The sequence below is a fragment of the Lacerta agilis genome, chromosome 2 (assembly GCF_009819535.1).
Source record: "Lacerta agilis isolate rLacAgi1 chromosome 2, rLacAgi1.pri, whole genome shotgun sequence".
In the NCBI taxonomy this organism is placed as follows: Eukaryota; Metazoa; Chordata; class Lepidosauria; order Squamata; family Lacertidae; genus Lacerta; species Lacerta agilis.
Genome location: NC_046313.1, coordinates 66203028 through 66230919, shown reverse-complemented (window position 1 = coordinate 66230919; position 27892 = coordinate 66203028). Strand labels below are relative to the sequence as shown.

Genomic DNA, 27892 nt, shown 5'->3' with positions numbered 1-27892 from the left:
CCTTTGGGGTAATGGAGTCCATTTTGAAACCTGGGTGGCCAAGGGGCTTGCTAAAAAACTGATTTGGGAATAGGGAAAAGGATTATTGGCAAAGTTCTCTGTTTTTCTCACATATGGACACACCCCTTTGGCAGGGCTTCATTACTCCATTCCAGAGACATACAGCATCTATACAGCCATTTTCCCTTTTTTTTAATAAAAAGAAACAAGCAGACAAAACCCCACCAGTCCCAATGCCACTTTCCCCTCTGCACCCACCCCACTTCCCTCATCAAGGAGTGCAGCCTCCCTTTGTGGCTGATCCCAGAGTCAGTTTCTTGTGGAGACATCCAACCCCTAGTTCTCCTCAATCAAAGTTAGATCCAGATCGCTAAAGTCTGGTTGGAAGAGTGTCCTTTTGCTTGCTAAATTCCAATTTAGTCTCCGTGCCGCTTGCACTGCTGCTTCCTCTTCCTCCTCCTCTTCCTCACTTTCACTAAGAACCTGGCCACAGTTGCTGAGGGGACTACATGGAGCTGAAGGTGCTTGTGGGCTGCAGCCCAAGAGCCATGATGAATAGCCACCTTCTTCAGATTTGTCCAGCTGACAGACGCCTCCTGCAAATGGTTTCTGTCAAATGTAACAAAACAAGTTTTTATATACCAATGCACCTTCCGTACTTAAGATTACATTATTCTGATACTGACAATTTATAACCATATTCATAATCACTTGCACTAGAGCTCTTTTAAGTCACACCTTGCCAAAGAAAAACACCACTTCCCCCTCCCTGCTCTGGGTCATCTACCTGTGGGCCAGATTCCAGATAAGGCATGAAAAGCCACCTCAAAGCCTGTTCCAGGCTGCACAATGCAGTACTCCACCTGCAGTACCATCTACTACCCCATGCAAAGGATCCTTATGTTGATAGTACTGTATTTTTTTTTTTTTAAGTAGTTTAATGTTTCTTGTGAACACTGCCTTGGAAGTTATTTGTATCCTGAAAGGCAGAACATAAATAATTGTGATAAATTAATAATAAACTGAATATGACATGAGCTTCTGAAGGCTCATCGCTGGCTATGGATCCGAGCAGATGGGACACAGACTTGAATTTTCAAAAACTAACTGCTCTCATTGCTGACCTAAGCTGACGAGTGTCAGACAGGCAATGCTATTCTAGCAAAGCCTTCCTGAAGCACTAGCTTCACATACGTATTTCTGGTAGCCACCTTACTTTCCCCACAATATAATTATTACTTTAATCTATGTCTTCTCAGAACATAGTAGACTACTGTTAAAGTTAATGGGGCTAAAGTCCTGAATGCTGTTCAAACTATACTTTAATCATAATTAAGCTACCAGTGTTCATATTTGCTTTGCCCAAGGCAGAGGGAGTGGGAAAGCAGTGGCCATAAGAGAATACCCCACACTTTATATGGAGGATGCTATAATAGGAATGGGTGCTCTACCCAAACATTTCTGCCCTAATTCAATGTTTTGAATCTGAAGAAAACATGGAATGGTTGCTGGATCTTCCAGCAATAATTGAACACCCAATTACTGCTGGTCAAATGTGAACCCTATAGCAATAGGGACATAAAACAATAGCAGTTTCAGCTGGAAACTGGTAATGTAAGCGGAGGAGCCCATGGAGCAGGGTCTATTATCACTTCTGTTTTTGTGCAGCACCTGACCTAAAATTACCAATAAATAAACATGGAGTAACATGTCGAAATCAGATTGATTATATTCTCTGCAGCCAAAGATGGAGAAGCTCTAAACAGTCAGCAAAAACAAGACCTGGAGCTGACTGTGGCTCAGAACATCAGCTTCTTATAGCAAAATTCCAGCTTAAACTGAAGAAAATAGGAAAAACCACTGGGCCAGTAAGATACAAATACCTTATGAATACACAGTGGAAGTGAAGAACAGGTTTAAGGATTTAGATTTGGTGGATAGAGTGCCTGAAGAACTATGGATGGAGGCTCGTAACATTATACAGGAGGCAGCAACGAAAACCATCCCAATGAAAAGGAAATGCAAGAAAGCAAAATGGCTGTCCAATGAGGCCTTACAAATAGCGGGGGAGAGAAGGCAAGCAAAATGCAAGGGAGATCGTGAAAGATACAGGAAACTGAATGCAGATTTCCAAAAAAATAGCAAGGAGAGACAAGAGGGCCTTCTTAAATGAGCAATGCAAAGAAATAAAGGAAAACAACAGAATGGGAAAAACCAGAGATCTGTTCAAGAAAATTGGAGATATGAAAGGAACATTTCGTCCAAAGATTACCATAATAAAGGACAAACGTGGGAAGGACCTAACAGAAGCAAAAGACATCAAGAAGAGGTGGCGAGAATACACAGATGAATTATACCAGAAAGATATGAAGGTCTCGTATACCCTAGGTCAGGCATAGGCAACCTTCGGCTCTCCAGATGTTTCGGACTACAATTCCCATCATCCCTGACCACTGGTCCTGTTAGCTAGGGATCATGGGAGTTGTAGGTCAAAACATCTGGAGAGCCGAAGGTTGCCTATGCCTGCCCTAGGTAGTGTGGTTGCTGACCCTGAGCCAGACATCCTAGAGACTGAAGTCAAATGGGCCTTAGAAAGCACTGCTAATAACAAAGCCAGTGGAAGTGATGATATTCCAGCTGAATTATTTAAATTTTTAAAGGATGATACTGTTAAGGTGGGTGTGTATAAAATAATGGATTAGTTGTTTTATATAATTTTTCATATGTTGTGATGTGCTAATGTTTTCATTGGTGCTATTTTTGGTTGGTATCTCGTGTTATATCATTATTGTTGTTTTGTTTTTGTTTTTCTCTGATTTTGTATTATTACTCTTTATATTCAGTATGACGAGTGTAAGTTTAAGTATTGTAAATAAAAAGTGATAAAAAATAATTAAAATAAAATAAAATAATAATAAAAAGATACTGTTAAGGTGCAACACTCAATATGCCAGCAAGTTTGGAAAACGCAGCAGTGGCCAGAGGACTGGAGAAGATCAGTCTACATCCCAATCCCAAAGAAGGGCAGTGCCAAAGAATGCTCCAACTACCGCACAATTGCACTCATTTCACACGCTAGCAAGGTTATGCTTAAAATTCTACAAGGCAGGCTTAAGCAGTATGTGGACCGAGAACTCCCAGAAGTGCAAGCTGGATTTCAAAGGGGCAGAGGAACCAAAGACCAAATTGCAAACATGTGCTGGATTATGGAGAAAGCTAGAGAGTTCCAGAAAAACATCTACTTCTGCTTCATTGACTAAGCAAAAGCATTTGACTGTGTCGACCACAGCAAACTATGGCAAGTTCTTAAAGAAATGGGAGTGCCGGATCACCTCATTTGTCTCCTAAGATGGTGGAGGAGACTCTTGAGAGTCCCATGGACTGCAAAAAGATCAAACTTATCCATCCTTAAAGAAATCAGCCCTGACTGCTCACTAGAAAGACAGATCCGGGAAGTTGAGGCTCCTGTACTTTGGCCACCTCATGAGAAGAGAAGACTCCCTGGAAAAGACCCTGATGTTGGGAAAGATGGAGGGCACAAGGAGAAGGGGACGACAGAGGATGAGATGGTTGGACAGTGTTCTCGAAGCGACTGGCATGAGTTTGGCCAAGCTGTGGGAGGCAGTGGAGGATAGGGGTGCCTGGCGTTCTCTGGTCCATGGGGTCACGAAGAGTCGGACACGACTGAATGACTGACTGAACAACAACAAAACATGTTTCGTTGGCATCATTCAGAGAAATCTTGGTGTGGCTCCCAGCTCTCCCCCTTGCCCAGTGCTTGTAATCTCAACTATCTCATAACAGCAAATTGTTGTCAGAGGTTAAGGACAGAGATCAAGAGATGCTCTGTGTGTGTGTGTGTGTGTGTGTGTGTGTTATTTTGTGACATAGCCAAATTCTGTTCTTTACTTCAGTAGACTACTCACTCCACCCCATCATTTCCCCTTTCATATGTATCCTTAAGGCACTCAGATGCTAACAGTGCTTGCTTCCTTCCCTACCTGGTTCATCTTGTAGAAATCAAGCGAGGGCCTATGCCACCTCACATCCTCATCATGGCGCCGCTTGAGACCAGATTTCCTGGTGTCCAAGTCACATGGCTGTGAGCGGCTGCGAGGGAGGCTGTGCTGGTGTCGAAGCAACTCTGGAGTGGAGGTGGTGGAGCTTCGCGGGGAGGGAAGGAATCTGACAGGTGACAGGGAGAAACGTCGCTGCAGAGGGTAGGGCTGCAAAGTCTCTCCAGTCTCCCATGATGTGCTTGCTGGCGATTCTCGGGATAGGGCCAGGCTGAAGAAAGGGGGGCTCCTGCCACCGCCACCGCTACCACCAGCACCATCTTGAACACACTGGTGAGAGGCACTGGGGGCAGGGTTGAAGCAAGGTCTGTTGGCTCCCTGGGCCAGGTTCTGGGCTTGTACTGCCAAAGTGTCCCCTCCACTGTTGTCCCGGCGTTTGATGTGTGTCCAGACTTTGGAGCCCAGGGGCCTCCAGACAGCCTGCCAACGGGAGAGGTCTTCAGGCACTGATAGTGAACGGCAGTGTCTTTTGGTGGGGGGCACAGAAGCCTTTTCTGAGACTACTGAGTTGGTGGCCAGTGTTTGGGATGTGAGGCTGTTCTGAGGACGGTTGTCTGAGCTGCAGGGGGGCAGGGGAAGGCTCAAGCTGGAGTGTTGGTAAAGACCTGTGCTGTCCTGAAGATGGATCTTTGGACAGGGAGCTAGGTCCCTCCATGAAGTTCCCTCTGCAAGAAATATCACAAGACAGAATATTAAAGATGAAGGCTTTAATTAGAACCACAAGCCACACGCCAGATAGCCAATTTATCATTTGACATGTGAGCAATCAGCACCCCTTGCTGCCTTATTTTTACTTTTTAATAGCACCATCACACATACAAAGTTTCAGAACCTTCTACAACAGGAGTTGTAGAACAACCATTTCAAGCAATTGTTAGCTTAGAAACGGCCCTTACTATTCTACTATACCTGATTAAGATTTAAGATGTGGTCTGATCATCTTTGTTGTGCATCACTCTCAATCAAGAAGTACTGTAACCCACAATGACAACAAGATAGGGCAATTTTCTCCAGGATAACATTCCCCATTTGCTCCCCTTAGTTCCCCAATTATGATGCCTCTGGTTTTCCCCCCTCCTGTGATGCATGAGGTCTTCACATTCTGGAAGCAATTCTCTTCTTTCAGTGTTTGACATGAGGCACTTGTGGATCAGAGAAAGGGGGTAAAACGAGAGGGACAACATAAATTTTATTTAATACTTACACCCATTACAGCTGGAGCAAGATGTTGGCAGGGAGCCAGATTAAGATATCCTACCTTTAAAAATTCTACAATTTATTCAGTTTGGTTACTAAAGTTGGGACAGTTCACTGAACAACTGTGGGAACCAATTAAAGGAATTTAATTCAAACTGAAGAACAGTTGAAGAAAACCCTGCTTTTTCCAAGTTCTTCCATGTTTAGTACAACTGATGAATTTGGGGTGCTTTTCATGTCCACAGCCCCACCCCCATTCAAATTTAACACACATGTAATAAAATAGCTGGAATATTTCTCTCTCCAACATCAGCACACAGTAATATCTTCCAGCCACTTCCCTTCTTAGTCATGCCTTAAGAAAAGCAAGAAGCAGTCCTGTGTTTCACAACTGCAGTCCTTCCAGAAAGGCTGTGTTCATTTAACGACATTGTTCTTGTAACACTCATTTGTCTCTTTGCATAGCTGCAGAGGTGGTCAAAGCTAGTAGCAACAATAATCAAGTGAGTTAGCCTCCAAGTCAAAATCCAAGCTGTCTTGAAAGAAATCCAGAGAAGAAACCCCAAGTTTCCTATATATAGAAGGTGGGGGTTTTTTTAACGACAAGGAGCTAATATGGCTCATTTCATTCAAAAGCATACTGATTGCAAACTGAAATAAGAGGACTAATATGCAAAAGCTAGAACCAAACATGCTGCACAAAGAAGAGAAAGGAGCAGACATATGACAGGAACCTTGAGAAACACAAACCATGCTTTCCAACAAGACAGAAGGAAGGAGTTTAAATATTCTGTAAGTCCCACACAAAGCCACTCACATAGCCAATCTGAGCTCCAAAAGCAGAACCATACTAGTCTGTAGCAGCAAAAAGGAGTCCTGTTGAATCTTAAATACCAACAAATTTATCATGGCATAAAGTTTTAGGCTACAGCATGCCAATATATAGTGTAGAACAAAAAGCAAAGATAACCATGCTGGTCCATTAGGACTCCCAATATCCACAGGTGAGCAGTACCTTTTATTGGAACCAATTTTACCTCACTGAGGCAATCTCTCTCTCTCTCTCTCTCTCTCTGTGTGTGTGTGTGTGTGTGTGTGTGTGTGTGTTTAAATCTTCACCCTCCACCTGATGAAGTAGACTCATGCCACAATACATATGTTAGAAGTCTGTAGCCTCTGAAACGGCCCTCTTCGGACACTCCATTAGAGCAATTATTATGTAGAAGATAAAGCTTTTTTAACTCAGGTTATCCAGCTGAAAATCCTGACAGGCTAACATTGTCCCATATCAAGCAGCTTTAAGCTAACAAGTTTAAAGCCAAGGCCAGCCTGGAAACTTGCTTAAAGGGTAAGGTGGAAACTTCTGTAATAAATAAATCAGATAAATAAAATGGCCCATCATGCTATAGCTGAACCAAGAAAACACACTCGCCACCAACACCCACAAAGTCACTATGTGGAAAATATTATAATTCTAAGGCTACAAAGGAGTCACAGTCAGATTGCTGTACAATATGTTTCTAGTACAAATGACCAGAACAGTCACAGGAATGACTCACTTTGGCAGGGAACACATGCTTTCTTTAATGTGCCTTGCAAAGAAAACGTGCTCCAAACAAAAATGCTATTTTAAAATAAGTAACTAGAAGCTGTTCTACGCAAGGCTCAGTACACTGATTGTACAATGTAGGTTTCCTACAATGATTGGAAACATAGTTCTTTATTTTAAGAGCTACAAAGGATCCAGGAATACACTTTGATAGCTTACAGTTTTATGACATACAGCTGAGATTAATTACATACCAAAATTCTATATGGGCCAATTGCAGTAAGAACAGAACTGATGAAGACAGCAGCTAGTATTTTCTTTTAAAATTAAGATTATGGGTTTTATTCTCTTATCCACCTGGCATCCATTCTTCCTCCATGCATAATCAAGCACATCCATAATTCAAGTGCCAAAATCTTATTTATCAGAGTATTATACTGCCAATGTAACTATGTTACAACGTAGTTTGTATCAAGAGTTAATTATTAGCGCTATCTATCCTGAAGTGTTTACATGACCAGAATACCAGTGGTGGTACTTGGCCACATACGTAAACTGCTTTGATCAAGCGGTATATACATTTTTGAATGAATAAATAAATATGAAATATGTAATTTTTTAATATAGGCAGCACCATTTATGCATATAGCAATATTAAGCTGTATTAGATTTTATTTTATTGTTTAGACAAATTATATCTTAGATAAAAGAATCTTAGTGGTTGCAACATCTTAGATAAAATGGTGATGGTTGCCAGTTCAAAAATAAAGACAGAAAAAAGAAATGGGAGGATTAGCAGGATTAATTTTTAAAACTACTAAATAGAACACCACTTCTTCAATGGATCTCTTTCCTTCCATTCGCCAGAAGCATAATGACATTTCTTTACTGAAAACAGCCATTCCTGTTATTTATTGGGATATCCTCCTGCATTTAACTCTGTTGAATTCTTGTTATTAAAACTAAACCACAGCTGGCCCTTTATTTGCACCAAGCTTTGACTTAAAAGTAGAGATGGTATCACAAAATACATGAGCTCCAGGAGACCTGGAAAGCAAGCTAATTTTATTAACTGTGAGCTGCATATAAAGGACATCAGACGATAAAAAGGACAGACAAAAGAGAAATGGATGTAGGCACAAAAGGTGGAAGTCCAGCCAGATGCTCTTACCAGGCGCTATCTGGAAGGGGCTGCCACAGCTGGCCACATCAGCATGATCAGGCAAAGGCTAGGGAGGAAACACAAGGAGTCACCACATCACAGCAAGGACCAGCATCTCATAAGCACCTCTGGATCTCTAATTCCCAACATGTGGCCTACAACAGAAGAGTGGTACCAGTTGTGGGATTCTACCAACATTCAGATAACTTCCCGTATCTCAGGATTGGAGAACTTGTGGCTCTTCAGATATTGGTGGACCATGATGCCATTCACTTCCCACCATTATTCATACTGGCTAGGGTTGATACAAGGTAGAGTCCAACAACATCTGGAGGACCACAGGTCTCCCACTCCTGGACCTATCTGAATTCCTTGGATCCTATGACCCCACCCCACCCCCTGCCATTATTAGTAGCAAACCTTCAAGCTTTCGCCAAGGAAAGCTTCCAAAACTTGCTTAAATCTGAATGTTGAAACCAAAATTCAGAGGGGCAAAATAACCAAATGGAAACTCTGATTTGCACAAGCTTGACTACCAGTCCTTTCCATGGTGCTGCCACAAGCCACTATTCTACAGAGGTTCTACACAGATTTAAACTGCTCCCTTTATACCATGCCTAAACTATTCAGTATCAAAAGCCCGAGGATACTTCACTCTCATTAGAAAGAATGTGAGAAGACACACCAAGAAATTAATGTTTTAGATTATGGCCACAGAAACAATCTAAATTTGCACTTACCACTATTTTCCTCTTTCATTCTATCACTTCACTGCTCTTTGGTGACTGGAAGCCCTCTGAGACAAGGACAATGTAGTATTTTTTTGTCCGTATGTCAGCTCCTTAATATAAGGAGAGCCAGACACTAAATACCACAAGCCATCATAAATTAAGGTGCACCACTTCTACCTAAAGCAATGAGCGATCTCCCCAAATCTCTTGCTTGACAATTACAGATTAAACATACCTAACAAAATACCAGAGGAAAGAGTTATGGAAGGATTAATTCTTGTCATCTTTGCCTCCATATGTTGTTTCCAAATGTCGAGTAACGTGCCTCTGCACATTATCCATGTTCAAAACTTGAAAAGCCGAAGTCCCTTTGCCCTCCAAACCATTGACTCTCTGCTACAGAGCTACCTCTGCTCAAATAGCATTATGCTTTTGGACTGTGCCTTCCCCCGCAAAAGCTTCGTAAGGCCACACAACCCATTCTCAGAAGTCTACACCTCAATGTTGCAGAAAAGTCGAGTTCTGCTACTGGCTGCAACCGCAACAACTTTGCTCAGTTTTAACTTTTCTTCTGGACAATTTTTCTAGGCAACAGATTAGTGCATCTTTAACTCATTTTGAGGCAAAAAAAACTTATTTCCATGGACTCCAAATCTAAGATAAATCAGGAAACACATGCTTTATATTTCACCACGTCATTCTCTTTTTAATTACAGTGGTACCTCGGGTTAAGAACTTAATTCGTTTTGGAGGTGCGTTCTTAACCTGAAACTGTTCTTAACCTGAGGTACCACTTTAGCTAATGGGGCCTCCCGCTGCTGCCGTGCCGCCGCCACGTGATTTCTGTTCTCATCCCGAAGCAAAGTTCTTAACCCGAGGTACTATTTCTGGGTTAGCGGAGTCTGTAACCTGAAGCGTCTGTAACCCGAGGTACCACTGTCTTTTTTGCCACAGCAACACATTGCCTTTCATTTTCCAAGTCACGCCAACTCTCCTTAGATTACAGGGATAGGTTAGAGAGAGGATCCCGTAGTACAGTCCTAACCCCGTTAAGAAAAAATATGGAGAAAGTGCACTGGGAAACGCTTTACATTTAATAAGGATTGGGGTGAATGGAAAACAAAGACAATAGAACACATGCACATGAGCAAGAAACTGGTGGGGGAACTTGGAAACTGCAGGTCAGTTTCCCTTGTGAGTGGTATTCCACAGTCCTCAAACAGTAACATGCTAAAAAGAAGAAAATAATATGGGATTTAGAGATAATAGTAAAAAACGGCAAGCTCCCATCGCAGTAAAATGCTTAATAGTCTATAAAGCAAAGAAATATACCAGTATCTTCTTGATTCCTCCCCAGTACTCTTACTCTTTCCATCACTGCCCTGTGATGTATTGTAAACCAACCTGTGATCCTCAGATGAAGGGCTTCATAGAAATTCAGCAAGTAAATAAATAAATCACCTTCCAAAGGAGTGACCTTTCCCCTCAGTCATTCAATGGCAAACGAGCCTTTGACCTTTACCTGTTCAGAGCAGCAACAGATATAATGCTAACTTGAGGCATATCTGTAGTCATCTGTAGCAATAACTTCAGACCATAGCTGTCCTCACTTGTCCTTGAAGACAGGAAATTATGGAACTAGCATGGAAAAAACAAAAAAAACCCACCCATTCTCTTGCTCTCACAGAAAGAAAAAAATCAACATGTGGGTAATTTTGATAAGCCCCATGAAAACACCAGATAGCCAATGTGATGTAATGTTTAGAGTACTGGACTAGAGAGACCAGGGTTTAAACCCCCACTTAGGAATAAAGCTCACTGGGTGATCTTGAGTCAGTCACTTTCTCTTAGCCTAACCTACCTCAAAGGATTGTTCTGAGGATAAAACATGTTAACAACTCCAGGTGAGCACCCAGGAAGTAAAGGGCTCCTGTGGCAAAGGTATAACTTGATGCACTACTCACAAATCACTTTATTGTATTTAGCACCTAATCACATGATGGGCTGCAAAGTCTCTTGCTCTTCTAGCATTAAACAGTAACCTTTTGAACACTGAAAGGCAAGGCATGCCATATATGCAACTTGTCTTGCATCACCAAAATCTGACCAGGGGAGGGGAGGAGAGTTACCATTTCCCAAATATGTCCAACCAAGCTTCGCAGTACAGCACAAAGTTCAATTTGGGATGGGAAAAGTTGGCCAGAGTTGAATGTCTAGATCTGGTATTGAAGACCCTATAACAAATTGGGATTCTGTCCATGTACCAGACACCTAGCTGCCCAACACTCTCCCTTTTTGAGCTGACAGAGGTGGTCAGTGTGGCATTGAGAACTGCACGGTTCATGGTTTGGGGAAACTTTAATAACCCCACCAAACCTAATTGAGGCTGATTCAACACATGTAGGATGACAAATTTGGAAGCTAGTCTTCTGTACAAAACGAAGACCGGTAAGGGAGTCATTCTTGGTTCTGTTGCGTTGGCCACTTCATTACATGATCAGATTTGACATTCAGGATGTCTGTAATCTCCACAGAACCTGATTAATTTCAATGGTTTTCTGTCAGCACTGGAGATTTTCTTAAAGGTCTTGCTGATGGTCCTGCCAAAGCTCTGGTATCTGCTTGGAATGAGGAGATCACAATGGCAATTGATGGGATAGCTCCCAAATATCCTTGACCTGATTGTAGAAGCATGTCAGCTCTGTGGTATTCCAAGACGCTAAAGGTGATGAATCATCTGAACCAACAATTAGTGTGTAAGTGACAGAAAACATTCAACAAATATGACCAAGTGAGAGCTAATTTACTTCTCTGCCACCACTGCATTTGTTCAACGTCATCCACCACAGCTGTTTCTGGTGATGAGCAGACTCCCTCAGTGGAGGATCAGTGATGCAAGATCTAGAGCCTAGTCTGCTGTTTATTTTGTAGATAAAGTCATTTGCACCTGTGCCAACTTGGGTGCAATAACTGCGATAGAGTCCAAGACTATGAGCCTCCATGAGAGTCATAATATGATTCTCATCACCTCGCACCAAACTTAAGACATATACAAGCTGCTTGGAGAGCTGAGGCCCACCACATATTCCCTTAACCCTTGCCCATTTTAGCTAGTGAAATCTGCCAAGGCTAGGCTATGCAATCTGAACCTTGGAGGTGATTAACACCTTTATCAGGGATATTGTGTTCACTGCTACCTTGAAATAGGCCACGTTGAGGCCACTATTTAAAAAGCCAAGTTCAGAACTCCTGAACTCCTGAGGCAATAGCTGGAGGCAATTGTGGGTTCCATGAGAGTGAGTAAGATAGAACTTAATCCTGGAACCTGAATAATCTGGATGGAGAATTTAAGAGGGTTACACTCACCCTGAAGTATGAAATTCAGAAGGTTGCACGCTGGACTACTGTAATACACCCTAGACTGGGCTGCCTTTAAAGGCAGTTTAGAAATTTCAAATGGTGCAAAATGCAACTGCCCAAGTATTGATGAAGGTCAGGTGGTTAAAGCAAGCAACAACTATATTGCACCAGTTACACTGATTAATAGTGCATTTCTGAGCTCAATTTAAAGTCCCAGCAATTACCTTTAAAGTCCCAAACCAGGTGTGGTGAACACACAGATCATGCCAAAAGCAGTATCTTCCCCTTAAGGTACTTGGTGTCAGGTACTCAGTTCTACTGTAACATCTCTATAAATATGGAGACTTCACTCCTGCCTAATGAAACTATTAGCCAATGACAGCCTACCAATTTACCTTCATAGACATTATCATGTGGAGATCAGTTCCATAGGTTAATTACATGTAAACATAGAATGGAATCTCTCTTCCTAAGTAGTGTATAGATAATAATCTCTGAGAAGAAAGACTGTCTACTAGCTGCTACTACCATGGCAATAACTCCAACCCAGCAACAGTAGCTCAACAACTATAGAAAAGTAATGGGTAAGAGGGGGAGGGAAGCAATTATCCTTATTTGAACCAATTCTTATAACTGTAAAATCACAGCCCTTTTCTTTAACCCCAAACACATCACTGAAATGGTGAAATTGACTTTGAGGAGAATAGAAGCAACTTTTGGTCTACTTGGTTTTACTAAGGAAAAGATGATGTTCTTGAATGCCAGGGTACTGATGAAAGAAGCAGAACGCTTACTTTTGAGATATCTACCCCAACCCACCACATACGTTTTTGCATAGGTACTCACTCCTCTTTTCATCTGCTTAAGAACTTTTTTAAAAATTCCAAATCTCCTCTGGCCATGGAGAAGCAAGGAAACTTGGGAGTGGGGGTGGGGAATATAATAAGCTGTTTCATGGGCCACAACCATGGCCATAACAAGAGGTGCCCATAACAATCACCAGAATAAGTGTTCTTACTTATTGTAGAAGTGTTAGCCATGTTCCCAAGAGCTAGTTTTAGCTTTGCCAGGGTATAGATCAAAACAGAAAATCTGTGAGAGTGATTGACGGTAGGGCACTAAACAAAATATACCGGTATGTACTACTGGCAGTGCTAGCTCTGCAGAACACCCCTCTCTCACAAGACAATATAGCAGGCTGCTGGTTCACAACAAAACTACTGCTGTTGGGACTACAACTCCCATTCACCCTTGCCAACATGGTCAATGGTCAGGGATGATTGGGAGCTGTTGTTCAAGAAGATCCGGGGGAGACCATGTTGGTTACCCCGACTTACTGTCACAAAGTGCTTGTACTAGCCCGATAAGATTTTTTAAAATCTGTCTTTGAATAGCAGGTCCTCCTGCCCTATCAAAAGCTCTATTGGAACCTCCCCTCACTTTCAAAAGCAGTTTGGCATGCAGTATGGGCAGAAGACTGTTGGGGAAGGGAAGACCCAAAGTAAACTTAGACATTCAGAATTAGTTATTTGACTCCTGGCCATAGGTAGCAGCAGCAGCAGCAGCAGCAGCAGCTTGAAGCACAGTGTAGCAATCTCTCCAATCTTTCATCTATTAAAATGAGGCAACGGGTGAATTCAGGGTCACTGAGGAAATCATTCCACCAGTGCAAGCATTTTTGCTTGCCCAGCAGAACAATCTTCCCTCTTTTCCACCCTGTGTACTGTTCTGGGGGTTTTCCCAACCTCCAAAGTGGATTTGGAAGAGGCATGGGGGAGGGGGAACCCCGCTGCACTGGCAGGAGTTCTTGAGTTGGTTTCCACTAACAGGAACAAGTTAGCTGAATCTGGCCCTATGGTTCAAGATAAAAGCCAACAGTATTTCTTGTACTGATTTGAAAACTATCAAGATCCAAGACAAGGCAGGGGAAATCTTACCAGGCTGATGCTGAAGGATGTGCATTTCAATTCCTCCAGGCTTTGTTTCTGTAGCTGTTCAGTTATCAAGGTGATCATGGCTTCTTACAGAGGCCAGGCACCAGAACCCTTGAGAGACTCCAGCTCCTGCCACCTGCCACCCTTTCGCCTCCCTCAGCAAGTCCAGCTGCATTCAAGCACCACCATCACATCTGCTAAGCTGTTGTCTTCATACATGCTAGCCATATTCCATCTCATACTCAGGAACCCTGCAAAAGACAGACATTAATTAAGGAAGGCATATGATATCATATCATACGACCACCCTACTCTCTCCAGATCTGCTGTTCAAAAACAAACATGCATATGTGTGCAATATACATATATGACCAAGACACAAGTTAAATAAGCTTAAACCTAGATTATAGATAAGGCTCCCAGCCTCCATAGCTAGCATCGTATTTTAAAACATTACATCATTACCCATCCTTTGCTACCAGGAACACCAAGCAGCATATAGGGTCTGTTTCCCCTACTCTATTTTATCCTCAGACCTACCCAGTGAGGTAGGTGAAAGCAGCAAGATAGTGATGGACCAAATGTCAGCCAGTGAGCTTCTTAGCTGTGCGCGGATCTGATTTGAACTCTAACTTAAGCCAAGGAGACTATATCATCACACTGGCTCTCCAACTTTTATTTTCTGCATGTTGGTTTTATTTCAGCACTCTCAGAAAGCCCCAACCATGTGATATCTTATTTCTGTAGTACAAAGAGTATCCTTCACTTTTTCCTTCTGGTTCCTTGAATAAATTGATGCCTTACCTTATATTTCTACAATACTTAAAGACTAGTGTATAGGCTTCTTAAAGGTATTATAGTAAAACATGCAATGTTCCATAATAAGGAAACAGAACTTAGTATTGTGAGCTTAGTACTGTGAGCAAAATTTAAATCAGATGCGAAGCCTACCTAATTTAATCTATTATCAGCGCTCAGTACACTAAAAGTCAACATCTACTCTGAGCAAGCTTGATCATTTGCCACTGCCACCTTTCTCCCAGCGTGAACTTTCCCTCTTGATATGGATAACCAATCCCTAATGTTCAGCTTTGCTAACTTATCTCAGAATGCTGAAGTGAAGGATATATTGTAAATAGCTTACTAGAAATAGATAAGGCAAATTAACTATAGTATTTCACTGAACACCTCTTATTCTGTGCAAGTTAATACTTATACCTCTCCTAAACACTGTCACGATGTGCTTTACAAAACCAAGATCAGCAGCCAAGAAGCTCTACTATAGAGTAAAATAAGGCAACATAAAGATAAGAGGTTGTAGCCTAATAAGTTCTACAGAGAGCTGACCACTGAAATTAATGCACCTAAGTTAGTCATCTCTCTGTTTTGAGTATGACTAATGTTGACTACAACCCAGGCTATTTATGATGTTAATTCGTCATCTAGGAAAGGCAAATTAATATGCATACCAAATTATATAGCACTTTTTGGTATGTGAAGACTGAAATTCTACACACACTTTAGCTGGGAGTAACTCATTAAACTGTCCAAATTACTTCTGAGTAGATATGTATAGGATTACAGTATAAGTGGTTACAATCTTCACAGTGCGGTAATTCCCACTTAGTTCAAAGGGGTTTACACTCAGTTATGTGGGTATAGGATTGCAGTCTCAATGCATATTTATACATACATACACACAAACACATACAAATGACTCTTACTTTTTCCAAAAATAGTAGGAGAACTAACTAGTACTAAAACCAAAGGGAAAAGAGGAATCCAAAGATGATGCGTGAAAACGATTAGTTCAACAAGATGGACTTGCTGGGGGGGGGGGAAGTAGTTCACCAAAATCTGCTGTATTTGTTTCAGGTGAAAGGAACTGGCAATCCAGTTCTTAGTTTAGTCCAGAAAGAACCAAGCTGAGAAAAGTCAGGTGCCTTGCTTCCTTGAAAATGTTAGTTTTTCTAAGTACTGTATTACATCCCTTCTTTGTTACCTCAAAATAGAAGTTCGTTTTAAAATTGCCTCTCTAGGTCCTCCTTGCTGCATCTTTGTCTTCCACACTACCCTTTCTGAAATCATACATGAAGCATTAAAACACAATTTACAATAATTGGGGGAAAGAGCGAGGCTCCATGGATTTACCAAGCTGCTCACACACATTCATCCATTTCTAGTCCTGTCTCTGCCTCTTCATCAGTTATTGTCCTCCCCATTATCTGTTCTAGACTGCAAGATTCTTCAGGGCAGGAGCTGGCGCCTATCTACATTTTTGCTTATGGAACTCAGTAAACTAAAATATACTCCAGTGGTGCTCCATAAGCAAAATAACAAATACATTTTCAAAACTCTTCACAATATTATTCTCTATATGTTCTTGATAAGGTGGGGTGTACTTTTTCCTCTACTGCTTTTTACAGATGCCAGAGCACTTTCTGACCATAAATCTAGTAAGGATGCAGTGCTATGCATTTTGCTAGGGATTAAGTGAATGTGCATAGGACCAAGCTGCACACAAGAGAAATAACTTAATTTTGCCACTTCAATTTACACAAGCAACTTGGTCAACAATTAATATTTCCGCTGGCATACACTGCATACATTGAAGGCTCCTCAAAACTTTCTCTGAACTTAAAATACTCCATAGACTCTGTTCTAGAAAGCTTCTGCCAGGAACAATTTGTTTCCCCACGTTAATCCTGGTTAATATAGCAGCTGATAGCATGCAATAGATTTGCATCTGAAAGACGGAAGTTCAAGCCCCTGCTCAGTCATGAAGCCTACTGGGTGGCCTTGGATAAGTCAGTATCTCTCAGCAACAACCTAACTGCAGGACTGTTGTGATGAGAAAAGATAAAAAGATGAACTGTAATCCACCCTGGGCCTCAAGGACAGGGTGGGGGAAGTCTGCAAGAATAACTAAGAACAAGTCTCTTAGGATGTGCCCAAAATCTTGTGGCTGTTTTTCACTGTAAAGGACGTGCTAGCATTATTTTTATCCTTCATGTATTGTCCTTAGGCAATTAGTTATAATACTTTGCTATGCATCTTCCTCCACGCCTACTTATTCTAATGGCTTCAGGCCACAAGCCTTTAGAAAGCACTGATCCACCAAGCCCCATTACCAGACACCTTAAAACTAGTGTAGAAAAATTTTCAACAGCTTAGCAAAGTGTTGGGTTTTCATTGCAGCTGCTTCCCCTCCTCCAGTCCTACATGATACGCCCAATACTTGATTTCTTCGTTTATATAGCGATCTAATTATTTAAAAAAAAACCCAAACACAAGCAGGCCTTAAGCAACCTCGAGCCTGTGTGATAGGGAGACAGCGCGAGACTCCATGACAGGATTGTGCCATGCAGTGCGATTCTGCTGTTTTTAAGAATGGGTCCCGTCAACCTAGTTTTAGGAATGCATCCACAGGGGACGCAATACCTAACAAAGCAGAACCATCCCAGCCTCCGCGGAGGGAACCACTCCCCCCCTTTCTCCACCAAGGCCCTCCATTCCACCCCAAATTCCCATAGATTCACGCGCTCCCTTGCACGCCCGGGCAAGCCCCTGAACCCACATCTTCCGCCGAAACCCCAACGTTATCCAATCCAGTGAAGCAAGCGCCCATAACGTAACAAAACAAAACAACCTCTGCCTTGCAGGGTTCCTTTTTTTCTTTTTCTTTTATGACAACATGAGACGTCTGTTACCGAGGCACCTCACAAAGACAACCCCCCTCCCTCTCCGGAGACTCCCAAGATCCCCACCCCATAAACACACACACACACCTGGAACCACCAAAATCCCCCACCGCGCGCGCGCACACCCCACAAATTTCAGCATTACACCCACCCGAGCTCCGCAGCCCCCCCCCTTTTGCCACCTTTCGCGATACCCACCGCGCCAGCTGAAGGCGGCGGCGGCGGCGGCGGCGGCTCCAGCACCTCCTCGCGGGGCCCGCAGCCAGGCAGTTGTGCGCCCCCTTTCTCTCTCGCGACCCCCCCCCACCCCCGATTCTGTACAGCACCGAGACCACCCACCCGCTGTGTGCGTGGGGAGACCTCGTTCCCGGGCTCCTCCAACACGCCAGCATCCACCGGCCCTCCCTGGTCCAGCTGCCGCCCCCAACCCGGCGGCCAGGGCTCACAGCCCCACCACCACCACCCCGCCAGGAGCCTCTGCTCCCCCTTCGGTCGGGAGTGGATCGACCTGCTCAGGACAAACCACCCAACTCACAAGGGGGCCGGTGAAGCCCCGTATATCCACAGGGGAATTTCAGAAAGGGGCTCGCCTCTCCACAACAACCCACTACGAACCCCTCTTGCAGCAACGCAGGGACTTGGCTTTCTGTCGTCCTGGGTTGCCTCAACACTAGCCTCTTCTCCCCCTTCTACGGACCGTACCAAGTGGCAAAGCATGACGGGATATGTAGTTCGAAGTGAGGCTCTGGGAGAATAGCGTTTTACCCCTTTCTCTGGCCCATTCCTTCTATTGCCCAGAGGCATTTTCCACTTCTTAATTTAAGCCAGCCTCGGTTACAGAACAAATACCTTTCAGCGAGAGGGCTCCGCCTCATGAAATGTGAAATATATTGTTACTAAATATATATATATATACCCCAATGATGTCAAGAGTCCCTTTCTCCACCTGAGCTCTTTATTAGCCAACCTGGCCAGCCACCTGAAAATGAGCAATAACGCTTCTGGGGACACTGTTTGCATTGATCCCTGGTCCCTCATAACACAAGCAGTATTTCTGGAACTACCTAGACCTAAGTATGCATGAACAACTTTTGGCAAAGTCTGACAGGTTGTAGCTGCAGAAGATCAACTGATAAAACCCTATGAAACATGTTTTGTGCCCCGATTCACCAGCTGCAACACATATAGAGAAGAGAACAGCATATATTGAGAGAGCGACCAGCTGGAGGTGCATAATCAGAAAAGTAAAGGTCATGTTTTTGTAACCAAGCCACACTTGTGACTAAATGATGAATGAATAGGGACAGTGGTGTACTTAGGTCACAAGCAGGCATGTGTAACCTGTGGCTCATGAGATGCTGGACTCCCAGCTCCAAGCAGCTTGGAAAATGGTCAGAGATGGAGTTCTAGTCCAACAATATATGAGGAGCCACAAGGTTTCCATCCCTACTCTACAGCTTTTCCCTGCTGTGGGGCAGGGGGGAAGCAGGTAGTTCTTCATGGTGCATTCCCCACCCCACCCCCCATTTTAAACAGAAAGAGGCCAAGGTTTGTGCATTCGATAGGACCCCCTCCAAAAAAACAAAAACAATAAAACCTTAGTCCCATATTAAGCTTCATGCTTATGAATTCTCTACCTCCCACCCAAGGTTTGGGGATGATGTTCTCACCTAAGCAACAGAAGGATCTTAACTGAGAACAAATACAAAGGAGGCTTTCCTCACACCACTGTACTTGTATCAAGTAGATCTAAACAAGCCAGGCCAATGAGGAACACACAGAAAATCTGATCCTGGGTGCTTTCCTTCTAAAGAAATTCATGCTCAAACTTTTCATCTTTGGTTATCATCTCCCCAGTTTTCCCTCCAGTGCAAGGTACTGTCACCAAGTATTCCACTTCTAGAATGTACTTTACTGACCTTACATCCTCCACCCATGCTTCAGCAATAGAAATGTCAATGATACAAACAGGGCTTCTTCAAAAGTAAGTGGGTGAAGCAGAGGCAGTAACAAGTGCTCTCTGTATGAAAACTGCATAGAGCAAATTACTCAAGAATGGAAATAGGATTAATGTATTACAAAATATTGCAGCAATCTAGGGAAGCAAGAGTTGGCCACAGTGGAAAAAAAGCTTGAAGATAGCTCAGGTTCCCACTCCCCACTTTTTAATTTTATTTTAAAGATGCTGCCTCCTTCTAGGGTATCAGGTGCTTTGGGTTTCCAGAAGATATGATTCACACCCAGAAGCAGTATGGATGATCTTCTGTATCTTCCATAAAGTTATCATCATGAAGCAGCAAAGCAGAAGAGTGGTCAGAAGATGACAAACCAGCAAACTAAAACCAGAAGAGACAGTGTTAAATGAGTAGTCTAATAAAATGATATTTCATAGAAACAAACCTCCCCTCCCCTTTAAAGGTTATTTTCCCCACCCCACCTGTCATTGAATTGCACATAAAGATCTAGAACTCTACAGCTTATCTTTCTAAAAAAACAACAACAACCACGTTTATTTGTATTTTATCGGTAAAACAGAACATGACAGAAGGGGGGGGGGACCTCCCTCTTCCCCTGGAACAGTTGCACTTATTGGAAAAGAAGAAGAAATGTAAATTCCACCTTAACCATAACTTCATATAAGTGTATCAGTGCATAAATGGTCATGTGATGCTGGTCTAATCCAAACTTCCTTGAGAGTGCATGAAATAAAGCCAAACAATTTTCTCTTAAAAGTGTCTTTTTTCTTGTTACTCCTGCATTCTCTCATTCTGTTGGTTAACTTGTCCATTGGGGCTAATTCCCATAGCTGTGCATAGTCACATTTCATACAAGTCCATGTTCAATGTCCTCCAGTTTTTAGCTGTATATTATCAATGTCATAAGCTGTATATTAAGTTTTTTAATAGTTATGCCATCAGTTTCCCCCTCAAATATTGAAAATAAGGCTATCAGGTGCTATAGCTATTTGTTGTTTGGTTGTGAAAGACCATTTCCCAAAAGACACTGAAGAGCCTACCTATTGTACGTGGAAAAAAGAGGCTGGCCACAGGTCCTGCAGCAGGTAGCTGGGCAGGTTGCATTTATTAGTAGTGAAGAATGCATGCACCACCAGTAAGTTAATTTTAGGGTATGGTAGTGAACTGTAGCGGAGGAGGAGCGATAGGAGAATACATCCAATATTTTATTCCAATAGATCTTGTCTATAGAGTCACCTATAATGTCTCTTTCCCAAAGGGTTTTCAATGGTAGTGAAGATTTTGCACAGAAATGTGATAGAGAACTGTAGTTTAAGGAAATTATGCTTCCCCCCCCAAAGCCTATCGAGTAAATTCAATGTTTTTTGTAATACAAGTCAAAATATTTTGTTCTTTTAATCAGTGCTTTCCCCCAAATAAATAAATAAATAAATATGTTTAGGGCCACTCTCATTTTCCTACTCATATTGAAATACTGCTCCTCAATGAGGCCAAACCTAGATTCACATTATGTTTAGGGGTATGCGTACTCCTGCGTCCCCCCAGAAAAAAGCACTGCTTTTAGCTATGGCAAAATAAAGCTATAAGGAGCACAACTGAATAATGTTAAACACCTGTCCATGCAAGACTTCTTTACAAAGTTTTTCCAGGGTCCCTTGGGCAACAAGCCAGTCATTTGAAAGAGCAGGCAGTGGAGCCACCAGCTCCTGCCTTGTAAGCAAACAGAATTTCACTCATGCTGAACCAGGCAGCAGGTAGCATTAGATGTCTTTAGATCCCAGACCATGCATTGTACCAGGAACTTGTGTACAATTCTCCTAAAATCGAACAATACTGGTCTCTGACCGTAATAAATTATCTATCTAAGTAACTCGAACCATGGTTGATAGGAAGTAGCATTTAGAGGCCTAGAAGTCCCACATTGCCCTGGACCCCAAGGATGAAATCTCTCCCCCCGCCCCCATGATGACCATACTGAAAGAGAAGTGTATGGCTGCTCTTTTCATCACTGATGGTAACTGAACTCAAATGACTAAATTCTTCTTCTCCCCATATACCCCTGGGGAGATCACCAACTGCCAAAATAGAGGCAATGATTGAAATCCACTGAAATATAAAGTTGGCCACATCTTTCTCACTTCTATACCACAGCAGTAATTCTCCCTCTTAGCAATGCACATGTGACCACCACCACATAGGCATTCACACAACAGTGTACAAAAATACTCCCAGACTTTGATAAGCCCAAGAGCCATTTGCTCTCAGCAAGGAGCACAAGAGCTGTGTTGACAATTAACCCTGTCTCCATGGTGATAAGGAATACCAGGGAGAGAGCCTACATAGAGTACAGTAGGCCCACAATTCCTGAAGAGTGTGTTAAGATTGCTTTATAAATGGGGTCACGGGGCTGCTGGCAGTGAATGTTCTACAATGAAAAGGTTACTTTCTAATATGGAACCAAGGTTCAACAGGAGTATGTCAAAGAATGAATTCCATTAGCAAGTTCTCTAGAGCAAAAGATTTGGGCAGGGAAAACTGGACACATGTGTCCATATTTCATCTCCAAAAGCTTCTTCGCCCAGATTATCCAGGAATAGCTAAGAGAAACTAGCAAATACTTCCCCGTCCGGTTCCTGCGAGTCCAGGTGGGTCCCAGCCATGAAGTGCCCGTCGCCACAGTTTGATCTGCATATCCCAGGAGCGGCGACTGTACTTCTTATATTTATTTGGAGTTCTTGGGTGAACACCTGGCTGCCGAGCAGCCCTAGAACAAAGCATGAACACTTGTTAGGTTCTACTGTTTAAGACCACATAAAGCCCCTCCCCCCCCCAAAGTGGTAACCTTTCCCAATGGTTCATCAGGAGCAGGTGCCAAAGTGAACATCTCAAATGCCCAGTCCCTTGAAGTAGGCTTAGAGAACAATTGCCAGCCACCATCACTGTTTGGAAAGGAAAGCTGTGGACTCCAAGCCCCTGCTATGTGAAGATAAAGACTTGGTAGATAAACAACTAGCTTTGCTCACTTGGGTACCTGCTGGATAAAGCACTGGTAACCAATGGTGTTTTTCCCATAGTCTATCTGCTTCTGCCTCCTTTGCAAGACAGCCACATCTGTCTCCATGCCAGACCTGCTGAGAGAAGAGATGTAATGCTAAAGAGACAACAGATCCAAGGCAAATTCTTCAGTAATAAACAATATTGAGGTGAATGAGTTGATGTAGTTAAGAATGCCATATTTTCAGCATATCCAAATAAACATTTTTGAGCAGTCTAAGCAAATTTTGTGGTTTTATTTAAATTTTAAAATTAGCAGCAGCAAATAAGCAAAAGCTAACTATATGGGATGCTACTGATTAGTAAGAAAAGATTAAGAAAAGTGCCTATGAGAAAGTGGTGCAGATAGAGAGACGTCCCAGATGACATTTTGAAATTATTTTTCTCAAGAGGGTCTCAGGTCTTGTTTCTCAATGGCAGCTCAATATAGGGGAAATTGGTTTCAAATAAGTGCACATCATAGGGAAAGTGGAAGCTTTATAAATTAGAATTATTACAAAGAATATGAGATAAGGTGTAGGAAGTGGGGGTGGGCCACCCCATGTTCCATCATGGAGGGGATGACAAATTATCAAGGAACTATTACTGCCCTACTACTGTGTTTTCCCGAAAATAAGACACTGTCTTATATTTTTTCCCCCTGAAGAAAACACACTATGGCTTATTTTCGGGGGATGTCTTATTTTAACCGCTTTGCGTTGGTACGCTGCATAGTCACGTCTATCCAGGCCGTCTTAAGGGAGGCGCCGCATCACTATGTCTTATTTTTGGGGTAGGTCTTATTTTCGGGGTATGGCTTATATTGCACAAATGCATAGAAATCCTGCTACGGCTTACCTTATGGGTATGTCTTATTTTGGGGGGAACACGGTAGGGTGGTTCATGGGACACGGGTGGCACTGTGGGTTAAACCACAGAGCCTAGGGCTTGCTGATCAGAAGGTTGGCGGTTCGAATCCCCGCAAAGGAGTAAGCTCCCGTTGCTCTGTCCCTGCTCCTGCCAACCTAGCAGTTTGAAAGCATGTCAAAGTGCAAGTAGATAAATAGGTACCACTCCAGTGGGAAGGCAAACGGTGTTACGTGCGCTGCTCTGGTTCACCATAAGTGGCTTAGTCATGCTGACCACATGACCCGGAAGCTGTATGCCGGTTCCCTCGGCCAATAAAGCAAAATGAGCGCCGCAACCCCAGAGTCGTCCGCGACTGGACCTAATGGTCAGGGTCCCTTTACCTTTAGGGTGGTTCATAAAAAACCTTTTTTTTAAATGCCTGCTCCAAAGGTCTTATCTTACCACACTAGGGATTATATAGCTATATATGAAATTTCATGCATATCAGTTAATATCTTGACCCTCCTTCCTATGTCGTGAAGGCTGAAATTTCAATTCAGTGGAGCACTTACTGTTCCCAACCCTAACCCTGCGGAAAGCCATCTAATTAGACTTTAATTTGATTCTGACATGTTTTTAGGGGGTAATTTAATTATTGTTTGGTTTTATACCAATGTTATGTATCTGATGTTAGCCACCCTGAGCCTTTTTATATCCCGGGGAGGGCGGGATATAAAAAAAGTTTATTATTACTTATTATTATTCCTTTGTAAGAAAATATGAAATAACGTAAAACCATTTTTTCAGGCAAAAATAATAATCAATGCGGGGTGGGGGGTGTGACAATAAATTTTCCACACCGGGTACCACCTTACCTTCTTATGCCTCTGGATAAGGTAGAAATTATTATATGGTTATTAGATGTATATATATTAATATGAAAAAATATGAACTAGGAAATAAAATAAATAATAATAATAATAAGATGATTAAAATAATAATTTATTATTTATACCCCGCCCATCTGGCTGGGTTTCCCCAGCCACTCTGGGCAGCTCCCAACAGAACATTAAAAACACGATAAAAGATCAAACATTAAAAACTTCCCTGAACATGGCTGCTTTCAGATGTCTTCTAAAAGTCAGAAAGAAATCAGGATATAAACATGTGAACAAAATAGAATGTGAACAACATGTAAACTATATCAATGGATGTACATATAGGCATAAGTTTGTAGAAAGTGTATTTATGACATAAATCCCAACCCCCAAATAAAAGCACTTAAAACATCCTCAAAAACCTATAGCTACAGTCCTACTAAAATTTACCTGGATTCTGGTCTGGGTTCTGTTGTCCTTTCTGGGCTTGTGCCTACACCCACACTCACCATTCCAACAGGAAAGACCTGGGATGAAGGCCTGTTCCAAGAAAATGAGAGGCGAGATCCAATGGTAGTCATACTCGGAGTAGGCCCACTGAAAGTTACTTACCGATACGTCTATTGACTTAAGTTGGTCTCCTTCAAATATGACTTCACTGTTTATCATCTGTTTTGATTATAGAACATGAAAACTAGGCTAGAGCCTGCTATAGCAAGATCCCACAACCCCTAATCTACCTTGGTCACTACTGAAAGGTATTCACAGGTTAAAACATGCCTATGAAAATCAGTAGGATCTTTTTATTCAGTAAAGTAAAGTGTACCTTTAAGTAGTTACTGCCATCTGAAGCCACAGAAGCAGCCTAAAGGGCACACTTTTCCAACTAAGAGCTGCATAACAGGATGTCTCAATGTACAAATAGAATTTATTTCTTGGAAATGGAGCCGACGCATCAGGAACCCTTTAATAAATGGTTTCTCCAAAAGGTTTCTGTCTCCAGGATCTAATGGTTGAAACTCAATAGCAAGGCAGCCATACAACTTTCAGGCCCAGTTCAAGATCAGAACCACACACTATGGAGGAAGCCCATAAACTTTGAAATCAATCTTAATGTGGTGCCAGTTGAAAGCTGGACAGCATGGGCTTTAAATGTGCAGATTCATAATGTGGGACATTAAGTTAGAGGTGAAGGAAAGTTAGCATTTTTATTGTTCCATTTTGTGTCACATTCCATGTCCAATATGCTAGCCTGCAATAATCACCTGCTATCACCCATGCTATGTCTGACACTCTTCATGCCAAACTAAAAATACCTAAACCAATGCTCAATTCAATATGCTCCGTTTTGTTTTTCCCCAACCTTCCCATTAATTTTAACATTTTCCAATTGTCTGAGCAATCTCTTCGCTACTCTCCCCACAGCATGCATAGCTAAACCTCAAGTTTTGTGTGCAGCTGCCTGAATCATGCAATATTAGCTTTATGCATTCTCTACACCAAACACCGCCTGCCAGTCTGAGAAATCCAGGTGCTACATATTATTACAACATCTTCTATGCTAGCAGTTCCCAAACTCACCACCAAGCACTTGAAAATTGCTGAGGTTCTTGGAAGACCACTTAATTATTTTTCTGCCTGTTGTAGGAATTGCAGTGCACTGTGCTAGATGCTGTGTAACTTTTAATCATATTTTTACAGACATACCACCTGAAAGGGGCTCACAGACCACCTGTGGACCAAAATTTGGGAATGCTTGTTCTATGCAACATTGTGGCCTTGAATGGGGAGAGAAGGGAAATGTTTTATTAATAATAATGGATTCATTTATACCCTGAGACCACACGTTCCCTCACATTTCAGCATGTTTATGACATAGCTATCCCAACTTTCCTCATGGGAATCAAGGTGCATTTCTCAGTTTTCTTCACACATACACTTTTAAAAAATCACAACAGTAACCCTATAAAATAAACTAGGTCCAAAGACAGTGACTGGCTGTCAATAATTAGAGGTACAAGTTGCTGCCAGCTTCATATCCTAGTTCATGTACTATATACAAGGTAGTATCTTAACTGTGTTTATTTCCAGCTCAGCAGTCATGAATTGCTCCCAGCAGGAACCCGTTCACTATTGTAATGAGTAAACCCATAACCATGAATGACAAAAGAAAATAAACATAATAAGGCATAACACAAAAGTCTTGGGCAGTTTTCAATGTCTTGGAAAACATTAACTATTTTATTCTTTATTAAGTAACTTATGCTTCTCATAGTGATACTAATTCAAGGGAATGTCCCTCACATTCCTTGCCTGAGACCAACACTTATCTTTTGGAGCACCAGGCCAAATAAAAAAATAAAATAATCCAGGCACTTTAATTTAAACAAATTGATATATGTTACTTCATCCCATCCCCCACTGAGTTGTTACCTACCTGTTTCTTTGAAAAACAGGCGACATCCCAGCAGCAAGTGCCCCATGATTGAAAACCAATGACCCATAGTACAGAGAACTAAGGGCAGATTAAAATACAATAGTTTGTTACAAATATTCTACAGACGAGACCATCACCAATCCCAAAGACCTCCCAGAGGGGAGCAACAAATCTTAGCCTATACAGATATTCTAGCTAACGAGAGTGGACTGAAAGCTGTTTCAGGCACTTATGCTCTTATCAGTTCTCATCTCATTCATAACACGCAAACCACAAAACCCCTGCAGCATGAAACCACATTTGCAGAGCAAAGTAAAACATAACTAAAAACCTCTTATGCAAACGTGTTGTTCCCATTTAGCCTTTCCATACGAGTTCAGAAAATAGGAGGATCAGAGCTGTTACAGTCAGTCCCAACTCCCAACATAAAATAAAACTGAGCCTGGGAAATGGGGGGCGGGAGACAAATTGACATGGTGCTGAGCTTAGGTTTTTTTAGTGACTGGTCAGCTAATTTTAGAACAATATTTTAAAAAATGTTGTGCTACAAGGAAACCATTCATTTATTCCATGGCTCTGCAGCATTCTTCCTACCAGCTTTGGTAACCAATACTGTACTGTACTCGGGTGGAAAGAAACATAACGAAGCAGCCAACAACAGCTTCCTTCTTGTTACATTTCAGGAGGAAGAAAACTGAGCTTCGCATTCCACCCACTCCAGAAATGCAGCAACAAGCACCTGTCGCTCACGGGAGCCCACCCATCACCCACAGCACTCCCATGGTACATGACTCAGATGGAACAGCAGCGTGTCCGTCAGGTGCAGAGCGGAACCTTCCCGGGATTTAAATCTCCCTCCAGTAGGTCGGAAGGGCGGGGCTTGCAGCACACTCCTGGCCTATCGCATGGTAGTGGGGGCGGGCCCTCCTTAAGCGATTGGCTGCACGAAAAGCACAAAGGAAGGCGGAAAGCCGCCGCGGAACAATAACAAGCGTGGTAAGCAAAGCCC

The 27892-nt window shown here is 42.4% G+C and overlaps 2 protein-coding genes across 5 annotated transcripts; both read right to left on the bottom strand.

Annotated features, from left to right (window-relative positions):
• Window positions 1-179: 179 nt before the first annotated feature.
• FAM53C (family with sequence similarity 53 member C) lies at window positions 180-18177 on the bottom strand. Of its 4 annotated transcripts, none has more exons than XM_033140518.1 (5): window positions 18050-18177; window positions 14013-14260; window positions 7994-8051; window positions 4002-4741; window positions 180-609 (listed from the first exon to the last, which is right to left on the bottom strand). In XM_033140518.1, the coding sequence occupies exons 2-5, from the start codon at window positions 14088-14090 to the stop codon at window positions 337-339; spliced, it is 1149 nt and encodes a 382-aa protein (XP_032996409.1). In that variant the 5' UTR covers window positions 14091-14260; window positions 18050-18177; the 3' UTR covers window positions 180-336. The 4 variants fall into 4 exon arrangements, with proteins under 4 accessions (XP_032996409.1, XP_032996410.1, XP_032996411.1 ...); XM_033140519.1 differs by lacking the exon at window positions 18050-18177 and adding an exon at window positions 17909-17924; XM_033140520.1 differs by lacking the exon at window positions 18050-18177 and adding an exon at window positions 17587-17601.
• Window positions 18178-22293: 4116 nt separating this feature from the next.
• On the bottom strand, window positions 22294-27842 carry LOC117042310 (oocyte-specific histone RNA stem-loop-binding protein 2-like). Its single transcript, XM_033141858.1, has 5 exons — window positions 27623-27842; window positions 26884-26961; window positions 24897-24986; window positions 22710-22814; window positions 22294-22450 (listed from the first exon to the last, which is right to left on the bottom strand). Exons 1-5 carry the CDS (start codon window positions 27670-27672, stop codon window positions 22294-22296), a joined length of 480 nt encoding a protein of 159 aa, XP_032997749.1. The 5' UTR covers window positions 27673-27842.
• Between the last annotated feature and the right edge of the window lie 50 nt (window positions 27843-27892).